Source organism: Thamnophis elegans, chromosome 13 (genome assembly GCF_009769535.1).
Source record: "Thamnophis elegans isolate rThaEle1 chromosome 13, rThaEle1.pri, whole genome shotgun sequence".
NCBI lineage: Eukaryota > Metazoa > Chordata > Lepidosauria > Squamata > Colubridae > Thamnophis > Thamnophis elegans.
Genome location: NC_045553.1, coordinates 22,100,504 through 22,115,830, shown reverse-complemented (window position 1 = coordinate 22,115,830; position 15,327 = coordinate 22,100,504). Strand labels below are relative to the sequence as shown.

At 45.9% G+C, this 15,327-nt stretch overlaps 1 protein-coding gene across 3 annotated transcripts in view; it reads right to left on the bottom strand.

Annotated features, from left to right (window-relative positions):
• Positions 1-15,327, bottom strand: part of LOC116516465 (small serum protein 5-like) — a 37,656-nt gene that overhangs the window by 8,295 nt on the left and 14,034 nt on the right. Inside the window, exons 3-4 of one of the 3 annotated variants that reach the window (XM_032228954.1) lie at positions 14,282-14,411; positions 12,405-12,585 (exon numbers count right to left, since the gene is read on the bottom strand). In XM_032228954.1, coding sequence (XP_032084845.1) covers positions 12,483-12,585; positions 14,282-14,411 — 233 coding nt within the window. In that variant the 3' untranslated portion in view covers positions 12,405-12,482. Of the gene's footprint in view, positions 1-12,404; positions 12,586-14,151; positions 14,165-14,281; positions 14,412-15,327 lie in introns of those variants that run through there. The other 2 variants (XR_004256355.1, XM_032228955.1) reach the window with 2 other exon arrangements.

Here is a 15,327-nt window from a genome sequence, read left to right as displayed (position 1 = left end):
GTTTATACATCCCGTATCTCTCTATTGTATATTTAATAAGCACCACAATAAGCTAGGGTTTAAAAAACAAAAAACAACAAAATAAAACAAGGGAGAGAGAGAAAAAAAAGGGTGGGGGGAGGGGGGGAGGCCAAAAAGGACAAAAAAAGGTCCAAGAAGGAAAGGGGAAAAAAAAAGAAAAAAAAGAGAAAAACAACAAAAAAAAACAAAAAAGAAAAAAAACCATCATCACATGCAGCATGTCGTTTGATTACGGTTGTTTTAACATCTACATCTTCAAATAATGTTTACCATCTCAGATATTTCCTCTAATGTAACTAAAGGTCTCATTTCCCTTCTACCATATATATTCAGTTAACATTAGCATTGTTTTCCCCCAGAGAATATACTTCTATTCATTGTTAATCTTGCATTTCATACCTTCAAACAGAGATCTTATTCCTTCATTGTTCAACAAGGCATCGCTGCCTATATATACCAGTTTTCATTTGTTCCCCTATCAGAATTGCCTTATCAGCAGCGAAATATCATTATAATAAGTTCTTAACCTTATACATTATATCACCAGACCTTATATTAGTACTTCCTTATATCATTGTTAAATTATTTCACAGCATAATTATATCATCATTTACTTTTTCCAATTAAGGCATAAGTGTATCATTTTTCATTTCCAAGATTTTGTTTTTTTCCCCTTAGCCATTGATAAAACAAGTCCCATATCTTATAAAATTGTTCATCCTCTTGCTCTCTAATTTCAAATGTCAATTTACTCATTTCGGCACAGTCCATTATTTTTCGAATGATTTCTTCCTCTTTTGGTATTGTTTCATTTTTCCAGTTTTTTGCAAATATAATTCTGGCTGCTGTTAACACATTTACAATCAAATATTTTAAGTCTTTGTTGTAGTTTCTGGTAAAATTCCCAATAAAAAGACCTCTGGTTTAAAGTCTATTTGTTTATGTATCATTTTCTCCAACCACATGTGGATTTTAGTCCAGTATCTTTTGGCTTCAGTGCAAGTCCACCACATGTGGTAGTATGAGCCAGGTATCTGGTGACATTTCCAACACTTTTCTGATTTATTCTTGAACATTCTTGCGATTCTGGTCGGGGGTAGATGCCACCTGTAAAACATCTTATACAAGTTTTCTCTATATGCAGTAGACATTGTCATTTTGTAATTTTGAGACCACAATTTCTGCCAGTTCTCTAAATCAATCCCATACTTAAAATTTTTCCCCCAAGCAATCATAGTTTCTTTAACTTGTTCTTCATGCAATTTAAACTCCAATAAATATCCATATAGTTTTTTAATTACTTTTTCATCGGTACCTGTTAGAATTTTGTCTAGCTCAGTCATTTTATTATAGAGACCTTTAGTTTTTCTATCTTCATTATATCTAGATTGTATCTGTACATATGAATACCAGTTCATTTCCATCCCTTCTTGCTTCAACTCTTGACTAGATTTGAGTTCACCCTCTGTATTCAATAATTCTATATATCTAACTGTTTGTTCCTTTTTATGTATTATCGGATACGAGAATGCTTCAATTGTTGATGTCCAGACTGGAATTTTTAAATAATGTAATTTTTTAATCTTTTCCCAATTTAACAACAACGCCTCCCTTATATATTTTCACCCATATAACCCGCCCACGCAAATAACCCGTCCACGCGAATAACCTGCAGGTTTTCAAGATCGTGTAAAATGTTTCCCGTATACCCCGCCCACTTATATAACCCGCAACGAGTAAGCCATCGGCAAAGATTACATTAGCGGTATTCCATCGGACCTACCCATTAAAACCAATCGGAGGAGAAAGCCTGGGCGAGCTGGGGAGGGGTTGGAGGAACTCAACTCAAGGGAGAGATCTTGAAATTCAATAGGAAAAAAAAATGCTTGGGTTTCGGGACGCCTTTGTGAAAACCCCACCCCTGGCTATGGGCGAAGCGACCAGGAAGAAGCAGACGGTGCTCGGCAGCCCGGATTCTGCAGCTCCTGGCCTTCTCTGGGCTTGGAAGTCCGGCAGGAAGGGAAGGGGAGGAGGCGGCGGCGTGGCTGTGGCTCCGTTTTCACACACACATCCCCTCCCTTCTTCTGCTTTGCTCTGTGAAAGGGCTTCACTGCCGAAGCATTTTGGTTTAAAAAAAAAAAAAAAACCAACACCGTCCCTTTCTCTCTCCAGTTAACAGGGCCAACCCAAGTGGTGCATTTTATCTGGGGGACGACACACACACACACACGACACGTGCGGCAGGAGGAGCGGCGTCCTCCACGCTCTCGGCTGCCACAAACGCCACGTAACGAGGGAATCTCCTTTTGGGGGGGTGTGAGACGCTGACAGAAAAAGGGCAACCAGTGGCCGCGTGAGGCGGCCTTGAGAGCTCCAAACGACCTACCGTACTGGCTGGTGAGGTTAGTTCTCTAAAGGCCGTTGAAAGCTCCGGGGAAACCCCTTTTTCCGCCCTCGGAGCCCCCGGTGCTTCCTCAACCCCCCCCCACACTTTTTCCTCTTTGGTTCACCCCACCCCCACCCTCAAGGGCCCGGGACTCTGGGAAAGTGTGCAGCTGGGGGGCTGGGGAGGAGAGAGCGTCTACCGTTCCTCACGGGAGGCACTTCGAGCCCCGCCGTATCTGAGAGGCTCTTAGTCGTCGGTGTGGGAGAGGAGAGAAAGGTTAAAATGTTTTTGAAACATAAAAAGAATCCTTTGTGGGCAAACTTAAAGCTGCTGGGCTGCACGGGCTTGCTGTAAATTGAGGGCATGTTTTGCCTTTATTTATTTTGCCGCCTCCCCTTCCCTTCCTCGGAGGGGAACGCTCGGAGCAAAAGGGACCCCCACCTCGTTAAAGCCGCATCCGACGCTTCACCTACAAACGATCCCGATTCTCCCGCGTCCTTCCTTCCCTCCCTTCAATGTACTCTTCCTATAAAGAGAAGGGAAGCGTGACAAGCTCCGGGCAGGAGATGGGCTCGCGTAGAGGTACCAGAAGTTTAACGGTTTCACCTAAGCCACAGCTCGTCCTCTCTTGGGACAGCCTTCCGCCGACATTAAAACGATGCGTGAACTTGCGAAAAACTGTGGCAGGCACGGAGGGGAGGGAGGGAGCGAAAAAAGAAGCCAGAAACGGATATTTTCTCCCTCTCGTGAAGGGGGGAGGATCTGGTGCTTTCCGGCTTGGGCTCCTTTTCTCCCTTTTCCTGCTTGGGTGTCGGGACGCCTTCGTAAAAACCCCACCCCTGGCTATGGGCGAAGCGACCAGGAAGAAGCAGGCGGTGCTCGGCAGCCCGGATTCTGCAGCTCTTCGCCTTCTCTGGGCTTGGAAGTCCGGCAGGAAGGGAAGGGGAGGAGGCGGCGGCGCGGCTGTGGCTCCGTTTTCACACACACACCCCCTCCCTTCTTCTGCTTTGCTCTGTGAAAGGGCTTCACTGCCGAAGCACTTTGGTTTAAAAAAAAAAAAAACCAACACCGTCCCTTTCTCTCTCCAGTTAACAGGGCCAACCCAAGTGGTGCATTTTATCTGGGGGACGACACACACACACACACACACACACACACACGACACGTGCGGCAGGAGGAGCGGCGTCCTCCGCGCTCTCGGCTGCCACAAACGCCACGCAACGAGGGAATCTCCTTTTGGGGGGGGTGAGACGCTGACAGAAAAAGGGCAAGCAGTGGCCGCGTGAGGCGGCCTTGAGAGCTCCAAACGACCTACCATACTCCGTTTTCACACACACACACACCCTTCTTCTGCTTTGCTCTGTGAAAGGGCTTCACTGCCGAAGCATTTTGGTTTAAAAAAAAAAAAAAAAAAAACACCGTCCCTTTCTCTCTCCAGTTAACAGGGCCAACCCAAGCGGTGCATTTTATCTGGGAGATGACACACACACAGGAAAGTGTGCAGCTGGGGAGGAGAGAGCATCTACCGTTCCTCACGGGAGGCACTTCGAGCCCCGCCGTATCTGAGAGGCTCTTAGTCGCCGAGCGGTTTTGTTTTTTAAAGCCGAAGGGCTCGGGGCTGAGGGCAGAAGAAGGGCGATGGTCGTTAACGCCGTCCGCCTGAACCTCGCCGCATCCGGCTCTTTAACGAGGGGGTCCCTTTTGCTCCGAGCGTTTGCGAAACTGTGACTCTGGGAACTATAAAAGGGGATAAACAAGTTTGGAGGCGCCGTCGTCCTGTGGCAGGCACGGAGGGGAGGGAGGGAGCGAAAAAAGAAGCCAGAAACGGATATTTTCTCCCTCTCGTGAAGGGGGGAGGATCTGGTGCTTTATCCGCTCCTTTGTTATTGTTCGAGTGATTCATTTGATCTCTTCCTCTTTGGCACCTTCTCGACACCCAGCCAGTTGGCAGAGTGAGGAAGCAGCAGAGGCGACGACGGAGCCTCCAAACTTGTTTATCCCCTTTATAGTTCCCAGAGCCACAGTTTTGCAAACGCTCGAAGCAAAAGGGACCCCCTCGTTAAAGAGCCGGATGCGGCGAGGTTCAGGCGGACGGCGTTAACGACCATCGCCCTTCTTCTGCCCTCAGCCCCGAGCCCTTCGGCTTTAAAAAACAAAACCGCTCGGCGACTAAGAGCCTCTCAGATACGGCGGGGCTCGAAGTGCCTCCCGTGAGGAACGGTAGATGCTCTCTCCTCCCCAGCTGCACACTTTCCTGTGTGTGTGTCATCTCCCAGATAAAATGCACCGCTTGGGTTGGCCCTGTTAACTGGAGAGAGAAAGGGACGGTGTTTTTTTTTTTTTTTTTTTTAAACCAAAATGCTTCGGCAGTGAAGCCCTTTCACAGAGCAAAGCAGAAGAAGGGTGTGTGTGTGTGTGAAAATGGAGTATGGTAGGTCGTTTGGAGCTCTCAAGGCCGCCTCACGCGGCCACTGCTTGCCCTTTTTCTGTCAGCGTCTCACCCCCCCCAAAAGGAGATTCCCTCGTTGCGTGGCGTTTGTGGCAGCCGAGAGCGCGGAGGACGCCGCTCCTCCTGCCGCACGTGTCGTGTGTGTGTGTGTGTGTGTCATCCCCCAGATAAAATGCACCACTTGGGTTGGCCCTGTTAACTGGAGAGAGAAAGGGACGGTGTTTTTTTTTTTTAAAAAAAAACCAAAATGCTTCGGCAGTGAAGCCCTTTCACAGAGCAAAGCAGAAGAAGGGTGTGTGTGTGTGTGAAAACGGAATATGGTAGGTCGTTTGGAGCTCTCAAGGCCGCCTCACGCGGCCACTGCTTGCCCTTTTTCTGTCAGCGTCTCACCCCCCCCCCAAAAGGAGATTCCCTCGTTGCATGGCGTTTGTGGCAGCCGAGAGCGCGGAGGACGCCGCTCCTCCTGCTGCACGTGTTGTGTGTGTGTGTGTGTGTGTGTGTGTGTGTGTGTGTGTGTCGTCCCCCAGATAAAATGCACCACTTGGGTTGGCCCTGTTAACTGGAGAGAGAAAGGGACGGTGTTGGTTTTTTTTTTTTTAAACCAAAATGCTTCGGCAGTGAAGCCCTTTCACAGAGCAAAGCAGAAGAAGGGAGGGGGTGTGTGTGTGAAAACGGAGCCACAGCCGCGCCGCCGCCTCCTCCCCTTCCCTTCCTGCCGGACTTCCAAGCCCAGAGAAGGCGAAGAGCTGCAGAATCCGGGCTTCCTCTCACCTCCCGCTTCTTCCTGGTCGCTTCGCCCATAGCCAGGGGTGGGGTTTTCACAAAGGCGTCCCGAAACCCAAGCAGGAAAAGGGAGAAAAGGAGCCCGAGCCGCCGAGCCAGCCCACTGCCGCGAGGAAAGTGGTGGTCCCAAGCTCTCCCTTTAGTTAATCTGTGTAAAATATTTTACGTATACCCTGCCCACTTTTATACCCCGCAGGGGGGCGCTGTGCATGTAAAAACGCATATAACCCGCGGGTTATATGGGTGAAAATACGGTAATGTCTTCTAAAATAACCATGTGGTTTAGTTCCCTTATACCATAAGAAAGCATGCCATCCCAACAACAAATCGTGACCTTCTACGTTCAATAATCTAGAGTTTTTTAATGATATCCACTCCTTAATCCACATCAGGTTTGCTGCCTGATAGTATAGCTCCCAATCGGGTAAACCAAAACCTCCTCTTGATCTAACATCTTGTAGTAATTTAAGCTTTATTCTAGCTTTTTTCCCTTGCCAAATAAATTTCAAAACTATTTTATTTAAGTCTAGAAAAAAATCCTTACCCAGTCTAATTGGGATTGTCTGAAACAGATATAGAATTCTAGGTAGGATGTTCATTTTAATTGTGGAAATTCTTCCCATCATTGATAAATGCAAGTTTTCCCATTTCTCCAAGTCAATTGCTATTTGTCGTTTTAATCTGGTATAATTATCCTCTTTAAGAGTGCTACATCTAGGTGATAAATGTATCCCCAAATATTTAATCTTACTTGTGTTTTGAATCTGCAACATTTCTGACAACTGATCCTTTTGTGTAGCTGGGATATTCTTTGTCATGATCTTTGTTTTATCTTTGTTTATTTTCAAGCCTGCTACTTCTCCATATTCCTCTATTCTTTCTAACAATTTGGGTGCGGTTTCTAATGGATCTTCAAGAATGAAAACTAAGTCGTCTGCGAACGCTTGCAGTTTATACTCTTCTCTCTTAATTTTCATTCCTCTTATTTCTTCTTCTTCTCTGATCTTTCTATTTAAGACCTCTAGTGTTAGGACAAAGAGTAGCGGTGATAGTGGGCAGCCTTGTCTTGTACCTCTCTTTATTTCAATCGGTTCTGTTAGTTCTCCATTTACCATTATCTTTGCTGCTTGTTTCTGGTATATCGTTCGTATACTTTGAGTGAATTTCTTGCCAAAGTTCATCTGCTCCAGTTGCAAAAACATAAACTGCCAATTCACATTATCAAAGGCCTTCTGCGCATCGAGGAACATCAGTGCCAATTGTTTTTCTGGGTGGGCCTCATAGTATTCCAAGGTATTCAAAATTATTCTCATATTGTCTTTGATTTGTCTTTTAGGTAAAAAGCCATTTTGATCTGAATGGATGAAGCCATTTAAGTATTTTTTATGTCTCTCAGCTAGTATAGATGCAAATAGCTTGTAGTCTGAGTTTAATAAAGAAATTGGTCTATAATTCTTGATTTGTGTTAAATCAGTCTCTTCCTTGGGTAGTAATGTGATATACGCTTCTGACCATGACTTCGGTATTTGGTTCTCAGTCATCACTTCATTCATGACTTGTAGGAGTGGGAGGGTCAATATTTCTTCAAATGTTCTGTAGAATTCCACGGGTAGGCCATCTGGTCCTGGGGCTTTCCCGTTATTTTGTTTTTTAAGTGCCTCTGTTAGTTCCATCATTGTTATTTTTCTTTCTAACATTGTTCTAGTTTCATCTGGTACCTGGGGGAGATTGGCATCTTGTAAATACTTTTTGACTCGTCCCTCCTCCACCTTCTCTTGTTTATAGAGTTTAACGTAGTAGTCATGTATAATATTTTTTTTCCCGGTATTTCCATATTGAATTTCTCCTTGTTTATCTCTTAGTTGAAGTATTTTCTTTGTTTCTCTCTCTTTTTTCATCTTATATGTTAACCACCTGCCTGGTTTGTTCGCATTTTCAAAATAATTCTGTTTGGCACCTCTAATTTTTTGTGCCAGTTCTTCCTTTTCTAATAGGTCCATTTTGTGTTTAATTATGTCCATTTTTATTTTAACATCTTTTTTTTGTGGTGCTCTCTGTAGGTCTCTTTCAAGTATTTTATAGTCATTGTCTAAAGCTTTATGCATTTGTCTTTTTTTTGAGTTTCTCTTCCTTGTGTAATCTATTGTCAAACCTCTGATAACAGCCTTCATTGTGTCCCAGAGATTCTGCAACGACGTATCTTCTTTCCTATTTTCTTTAAAAAAAAGGACTAGCTCTTTTTCCATTTTTTGTACAAACTCTTTTTCTTTCAATATAGTGTTATTTAGTGTCCATCTAGATCTTGCCCTTTGGCCTTTCCATTTAATTAAAATTGGATTGTGGTCCGCCCAGGTACTTGCTTCAATCTCAATTTCTTTTATGTTGGAGCTCAACTCCGCTGAGACCCATATCATATCTATTCTAGAGAATGAAGAATGTCTATTTGAGTAGAAGGTATATTGTTCTTTTTTAGCGTTTCTTTCTCTCCATATATCTTTTAAGTTTAGTTCATCTGTCATCCTAAAAAAAAGATTTCGGCAGAGGCTTCCTATTTAATTTTTTTGTTTTATGTGTTTTATAGTCCATATTTTGATTCACAATGCCATTGAAGTCTCCCATCATACAAATATCAGCATAGTCTAGTTCCAAAACTTTTTTGTGTAGTTTTTTGTAGAATTCATCTTCTTTTTCATTGGGGGCGTAGATTCCAATTAGGAGTGTCTTTTTGGTATCCATAATTTCCACCATCAAAATTCTTCCCTCTTCCTCTGCGTATACTACTTTTGTTGGGATGTTGCCTTTAATATAGAGGGCATTTTTTAATGCCCTACAGCCGTGCCGGCCATAGAGCAGGACGCAACCCGCTCTATGGCGGGCGTGGCGCTGGGATTTTAAAGCCATGCCGCCACGCTGGCCATAGAGCAGGACGTGTCCCGCTCTATGGTGGGTGCGGCACCGGGACTTTAAAGCCATGCCGCTGCGCCGGCCATAGAGGGGGATGCATCCCGCTCTATGGCAGGTGTGGCGCCAGGACTTTAAAGTTATGTCGCCACGCCGGCCATAGAGCAGGTTGCATCCCACTCTATGGCAGGCGCAGCGCTGGGACTTTAAAGCCATGCCACCGCGCCGGCCATAGAGAGGAACGTGTCCCGCTCTATGGCTGGCCTGGCGGCGGGGCTTTTGGAAAGCCGCGCCGGGGCTTTGCCGCAGCTTTCCGAAAGCCCTGACGAAGCCCTGGCGCTGGCAGACATAGGGCGACTTTTGCCCGCTTGCCTCACCGGCCATGAACCTCACTGCACATCACTGGTCAACATTTAATCCACATTTCTCCTGGCATGATTAGACCTTTGCAATTTGTTCAGGTGAATAAGGAGTTGGGTTACCATCTTTAACCTTGGGGAGAAAAAGATTCCCAGTACATTCTCCTTTTACATGTAGCCAGCATGAAAGAGAAGAAGATCAGAATGAAGAAAACTTTCTGGAAAGTAAGGAAAACAAGAAAAAGTAAGTCATCAGAGAACTTAGTAATTGTTGGAGCAAGTGACTGTTCAAAATTTCACAAAGGTCCTGTTTGATAATGTGATGTTGTCCATGACCATAAGGGAAAGTCCTCTGGGTTAAGTTTACAATCTTGTGCAAGTGTGCAGTTTGATCTCTGTTGCACAACCTGGAACATCTCCCCCCCCCCCAATTTGTGCCAGCTGCACACAATCCAGGAGACCCGAATATTTGCTTTACAAATATTTTTGTGTTTGTTTTGCAGATGGGATGAAGGGAAAGCATTTCATCAGCTTCAGATCCACCCTGCTAGAAAAAAGACCAAATGAGGGAGAGACTGAAAATCAGCCACAGGATTTGAGAAATAGAAATGGCAGATGGGCAGCCTCCACCCCAGCTTCCCCAAGAGTAGGGTGACCAGACGTCCTGCATCTGGCGGGACAGGCACGACTTTTCATCATTCTTCCCATTTCCCGCCCGATTCTCAAAAAACCCCGCTTTATTTTGGCGCTCGCTGGCTCCCCCGCCCATCAACAGCAGCTGCTAGCTCGCTCATTCCATTCCCCCATCTATTCTATCTACACTAAAAATCTAAGCCAGCCCAGCCTGCCGCTCACTGATTGGCCTGGACTCCAGCCAATCAGTGAGCTGGCTGGGATGGAAAACTTTAAGCACGCACGAGGCATGCTTAAAATTTTACATTCCAGCCAGCTGACTGATTAGCTGGAGTCCGCTTAAGCATGCCACGCGAGTCGCGACTCTCACAAGTCTTTATTTCATTTTGCCTTCGCCGTTTGCTTTTGCTGCACTGCCCTGGTGAGTGACTCCGGCGGTGCCGGTGGGAATCAGGAGGCTTCGCCGCTTTGAGTGGGCAGCAGCGGCCTTTAGCAAGGGAAGGAAAGGCAACCTGAGAGAGGGGAAGAAAATCGTCCCTCCCCGCAACTCCCTGGATTTTGGAAGCTGGGTGTGTGTGGAAGGCGCCCCCCAACTGGCAACGGTCCCTCCCTGCCCCTCCTCTGCGCCCCCCAACTGGCAACGGTCAATTCCAGACCCTCTAACTGGTAAATAGACCTGAGGCCATAAGTGGAATTCCTCCAGCAGGGAGGATTTTAACTTTGGGGTCCAGCGGAGGAGAAAGTAGGCAGAATGTGAGCAGAATTCCAGAGGGCTGATCCAGACACGGCTGCGGCGCGGAGGGTGGTTCTTGCACTCCGAGCTATCCTGCCCACTTCCTCTTGCCCATCCACCGCCGAGAACTCAGAGGCAGGCAGCTCCTGAGAAGTCTTGGGCTTGGAGACGGAGAGCGCTTCCCTCCGGCCTTTTCCTTCTCAGCTCTCGGGCTCTGGCAGTCTCCGGCACTAGAAGCTGGGTGGAGCTCTCGCATGCAGAACTTCGGGGGGAAATGCGCGGCGGCGTCCAGCTGAAGAGCGAGGCGTGCTTGAGGGTGCTGCAGGCCTGGGGAGCGGGAGGAGCGCTGGTAGTTTGTTTTTGGGGTGGGGGATGCGACGGGGAAGGGGGTGACTGCGCGGAGAGGCTCAGAGGCGGATACGCCTGGCAGTCGGTGGGGACGGTGCCGAGAGGGGCTTGCGCTGGGAAAGGGTGGCGTGCAGCGGACCGTGCAAGCTCTCTCCCTCCGTTTTGGTGGAAGGACAGCGGTGGCGGGGAGGCGTTTTGTACCGAGAATGGGCTGCTCTGCGAGAGGAAAGGGGGCTCCCTGAGAAGCGAGAGCAGCGAAGAGGTGGTGCAGTCGCAGAATTCCCCGACACTCGCTTTTTTTAACCCAGCCTACCTCTCTTGAAAATGTAAGCTAGCATAAGGCATTATAATGCAAGCTAGCCTTAACTTTCAAACAGTTCATTTAGTGACCAAAGTTACAATGGCATTGAAAAAAGTGTCTGATGACCATTTTCACACTTAGCGACCGTTGCAGCATCCTCATGGTCACGTGATCAAAATTTTGATGTTTGGCAACAGATTCGTATTTATGATGGTTTCAGTGTCCTGGGGTCATGTTTGACAAAATATAAAAATTTTAATCAAGCCCCCCCCCCCCCGGTCAATGGTGTCCCTCTTTACCAATCTGAAAATCTGGTCACCTTACCCAAGAGGCCCGCTACTCATATTGAGTACTCAGGATTATAGGCCGCCAGATGATGTGCTGTCCTCTCGGAAGTGGGATTTCACTCTTTCCCAGGAACTCCCAAGCCACAATGGGGCATTTCAGAGCCTCAGGAATGTCCTCTCTTGATATGGCTTTCCCTGCAGGCTCTTTGTGGGTTACAATCTTGGGGATTTCTGTCGTGCATTAATCCACTTGCTGTCTGGCTCTGATCAAGGGGAGCTGTGTATTTTCCCAATGGATCTCCTTTAGGAGATCTCTCTGTTAAATGTGCTAATATCCTCTTTCATAATATGATGTTGTTCATGAACTTTGGAAATTGCCTTCTAGGTTAAGTTTACAATCTTGTGCAAGTCTGCATTTGAACTCTGTTACTCATCAGGGTCAACCTAGAATTTTTTCCTCCAGAATACTTGAATCTCTCCATTGGTGTCGTTGGGATTGAGCCCACCATAGATGGGCAGAGATGTGCCTTACCCTCACCTTGGTGGTATCTGCCACTTTTTCATGCCTTCTTCCACTCGTGATACTTTGGTGGGAAGGGAAGGGACAATCCTGACTCTGTAATCCTGAGATGATATATCCCCCTTAAAAAAAGCATATGTTTCTGCATTTGTGTTCTACTGTTAAGCCTACTAAATAGCTGAAGAGTATACAAAATATAAGAATTGTTGCCCACATAGTACCCCAGGGAAGTTTGGATGTTATATTCACCCCACATATCACAAAATGTAATTAATTTGTTTTGATTGTATGTTTTATCCTGGCTTTGGGGCAGATCCAGGAAACTCTTGGTATGGAGAAAGGACAAGTAGCAGTACTTCCCTCTGAGGCCAGCAAGAAATCTTATATATCAATATATGACTTTAAAACAAATGATGTGAACATTGCTCCTTTTTATTCAAGATGTTCCAATCAATACAGTGTTGTTTTGGTTTGCTCTCTCTTGCTCTTTATGAGCTTTTCAACAAGCACGAGAAATGCGCAAACATTGTTACACTGACCCAGCAATGAGCAAACATTGACACACTGACACACCAAACTGATGCAGGCCGAAATCTCCCATGCTGCAGGTTATGCAGCTTATGACATGAGCTTCCTGTTTTACATAACTGTTCTGTCATCAAAAGAAAAGGGAAGAGAAAAGATTTTAGATGCGATTTGAGAGATTTATTCTGGTTCATTTACACATGAGAGGTTTATTCCGGTTCGTCCGCGTGAAGAGATCAGACATCACAGCGCTGCGATGGGTCATCGAGTCTATAGTATTCAGGTTGACATGTCTGGCTATTTACCACTACTTTGCAAAATGGAATTTCTCTAAAATTTCTTTGGAGGAGGAAAAAAAGGGAGGAGGAGGAGGAAAGAGAGGTAATGGTCAGTCAAAATTTCAGATGGCATTTCTGTCTTTATTGTACTTAAATATTGTAGAGTATTTCTCCCATTATTGAAGCCACAGCTACGACTCTCAGTTTTGCTATGAGAGCATGACTGTCCCAAAGGGGCCACCATATTCCTCCAGCCATTGTAGTCAAAGTTGAGCAAAAAACCCTGTAGCCATGGCTGCCACTAGCTCCTTCAACAGTGAGTTTAAGAAGATCCTCCCCCAAATTGTGTACCATCTCAATGTTGGGGGAATGCCATTCAGTACAGAGTCAAAGTTGATATATGACCTGGTTCTTTGGACATGGGGTCAAACCCCCCACTCACCCATTCTACGTTGCCACGGTTGAGTCCAAACTGCTTCCTCTAAGGGCCAACAGGGACTTGGCCAGAACCAGCACAGCATCATCTATCTGAGTAGGGGTAGGTCTATATCTGGGTATCATCAGTATTATGGTACTATACCTGATACTGAGGAATGACTCAGTCCTAGTATCCTACTATCCTATCCTACTCACAACCCTGAATGCTTGTCCAAAAGGGAACCAGGGTTTATGGCATTGAAAGTCACTGAGAGGTCTAGAAAAGCCAGATTGGTTGCCCCACTCCATCTCAAGCTCTCCAAAGAACACCCAGAAGTGTCACGGATGATGTTGATCAGGTAATGGATAGGCTACAGTAACAACAGCTCTTTATTGCAAGTGAAGATACATCTGGCAAGGATGGGTCGGACAGCAGCCCCTTTTAAAGGGGTCTGTCAGACCCTTCGACCAATAGGATTAAATCTCTGTTCCTGCCAAAACAGAGGACTTTGGTGGAAACCACTGTCGCTGAGGGGGAATATCTAACAGATGACATTTCAATGCTGTGTCCCACTCTGAAATCAGACATAATAGAGTCTGGGTAATTTGCCTCAACTTGGTCCCTTTATGCATTCTCTCAACAATCTTCCTCAAAAATGGAAGGTTGGGGTCTGGATGAAAGTTGGCTGTTGGGTCTAAGCCTCTTAAGACAGAAGATGGTTTCACCCTCTTCCACAGAGAGGCATTCAGTATCTTCCGATCAACTACTTGCTCATTCCCACAGCCTCCCTGGAAATCATCCCTTGACTCCCATGGACCAAGGAGGGACCTGATCACCCAAAATAGGGCTGATGGTCAGTTATCTGTAAGTGCAAAAAGGTTGGAGAAGTAATTGCACTTTCCTGTCCATTTCTGTTGCAACAGAATGTAAGTCCTAAAGTAGGTTCTTGCTTGGCCTCTTTGGCCTTACTCTTTGTCTGACTCCAGTTGTGCAAAAGGTATTTCTAATGCAGAAGATATATGTAGAATCTTTCTTTCTTTCTTTCTTTCTTTCTTTCTTTCTTTCTTTCTTTCTTTCTTTCTTCCTTCCTTCCTTCCTTCCTTCCTTCCTTCCTTCCTTCCTTTGCTCTTCTATTCTTTTTGTATGTCATAGCAGGATTTCCTGCTTCCTAACGAATAAAAATTATATGGCACAGCTGATCGTCAGAACTTTTTAAAACTTTCTAACACATTTTTTTACTATTTGTTTGAGCGATAGCATTTCACCCCTGCTTGTGGCTTAACCTAAGAGAAAATGTGCAAATTAATATATATGATGCTTGCGTGGAACCTCTTCCTACCTGTGGCAGCAGTCTAATCCATTATTGTTGCACTCGCACTTATAACAATCCTCTGCAATCCAAGTGGACCCAATGAGATGAAATGTCCCATCGAAGACATCAACACATGTGCTTGGCGGCATGTTTTCAGCTGAGAAGAGAGAATTGAAGAGTTAAAAGTTGAACCAGCAGCAGAATCAAAACCGCCAAACTATTGCAAGAAACCTGCTACTAGAGTTGGAGACTACAACCAGAAATCTACTATTGGATAAATGTGACCAAGTCTGCAGAGATTCTCAGACATCCAGGGGAGACAACCATAACCTGAATGACTGAGAATCTCTGCAGACTTTTAGCTATACAATTTGCTAGTGACGTGCGGTGAGGTTTATGGCTGGTGAGGCAAAAAGAAAGAAAACGGGCAAAAGCCGCCCTGCCGCTATGTCCGACATAGAGATGTCCCGCTTCTATATCAAACATAGCACCGGGAAGTCTGCCAGCAGAGACGGGGAAGCCCGGCAGCAGAGGCGGATCTTTTAGCCACCTCTGCTGGCTGGCTGGCACTTTTTTTCTTTCTTGAAAGCGGGCAAAAGCCACCCTGCCGCTATGTCCAAAAGCCCTGCCACTATGTCCGACATAAAAAAAAAGTGCCAGCCTGCCATCAGAGGCGGGTAAAACACACACACACAAATTACTTACAATAATACAATTACTTACAAATTACATTCTGTGGCTGCTCCGGCCCTTTGGAATGAGCTCCCCGTGGAGATTCGGACCCTCGCCACCCTTCAGGTTTTCCGGACAGCCGTTAAGGCCTGGCTGTCCCCCCAAGCCTGGGGTTGAGTTCACCCCCTCTACTCGAATTTGCTGTGCTTGCTGTGCTTTTTTAAACTGTTGTATCACTGTCCTGTTTGTCTTATTTTCTGTATTTGTTTTCCCCCTTCCCCTGGTTTTTGTTCAGCCGCCCTGAGTCCCTTCGGGGAATAGGGCGGCTTACAAATTGAATAAATACCAAATACCAAATACATTAATTTTGAATTTCTCCCCCTCCCTCCGACCCACATACC